Genomic DNA, 419 nt, shown 5'->3' on the forward strand with positions numbered 1-419 from the left:
CTCCTTCCTCAGGCCGCGGGGAAGATGACGGCGGAGCGGGGTCACTGGAACAACCTGACCACCCTGCAGAAAGCCGCGGTGGTCCTGGGGATCCCGGCCAGCGCTGCCATCCTCTACATCCTGTACCGCAGGTACCGGGAGAGCCGAGGTGGGTGTCGCAGCCCCTGGGCCATTCCCAGCCCTCCCACGTGTGGGCCTGAGCGTTCAGCCGCCTCCCCCGTACCCCGACCTCCCCTCGCCTTCCTCAGACGTGCTGAGGTAAACACCCCGGGGGTATTCAGAGCTGCCCCAGAGCCTCCTGCCCTGAGGACGGGGAGGCTGCTGGAGTGGCTTTGCCTGCTTTGAATTTCCCTTGTGCTGCTTGTAAAACCCTCTGGGGGTTTCCGCCTCCCTGTGCGGATGGACGTGGCTGCGGGGAG

The 419-nt window shown here is 66.1% G+C and overlaps 1 protein-coding gene across 1 annotated transcript in view; it reads left to right on the forward strand.

The window, feature by feature from the left end:
- Positions 1–24: 24 nt before the first annotated feature.
- TDRKH (tudor and KH domain containing) overlaps positions 25–419 on the forward strand; it is a gene marked incomplete at its 3' end in the record, with an annotated part of 2340 nt that continues 1945 nt past the window's right edge. Inside the window, exon 1 of the mRNA XM_010295320.1 lies at positions 25–148. Within this exon, the coding sequence (XP_010293622.1) occupies positions 25–148 (124 nt within the window). The remainder of the gene's footprint in view (positions 149–419) is intronic.

Source organism: Phaethon lepturus, unplaced genomic scaffold, assembly GCF_000687285.1.
Source record: "Phaethon lepturus isolate BGI_N335 unplaced genomic scaffold, ASM68728v1 scaffold24839, whole genome shotgun sequence".
In the NCBI taxonomy this organism is placed as follows: domain Eukaryota; kingdom Metazoa; phylum Chordata; class Aves; order Phaethontiformes; family Phaethontidae; genus Phaethon; species Phaethon lepturus.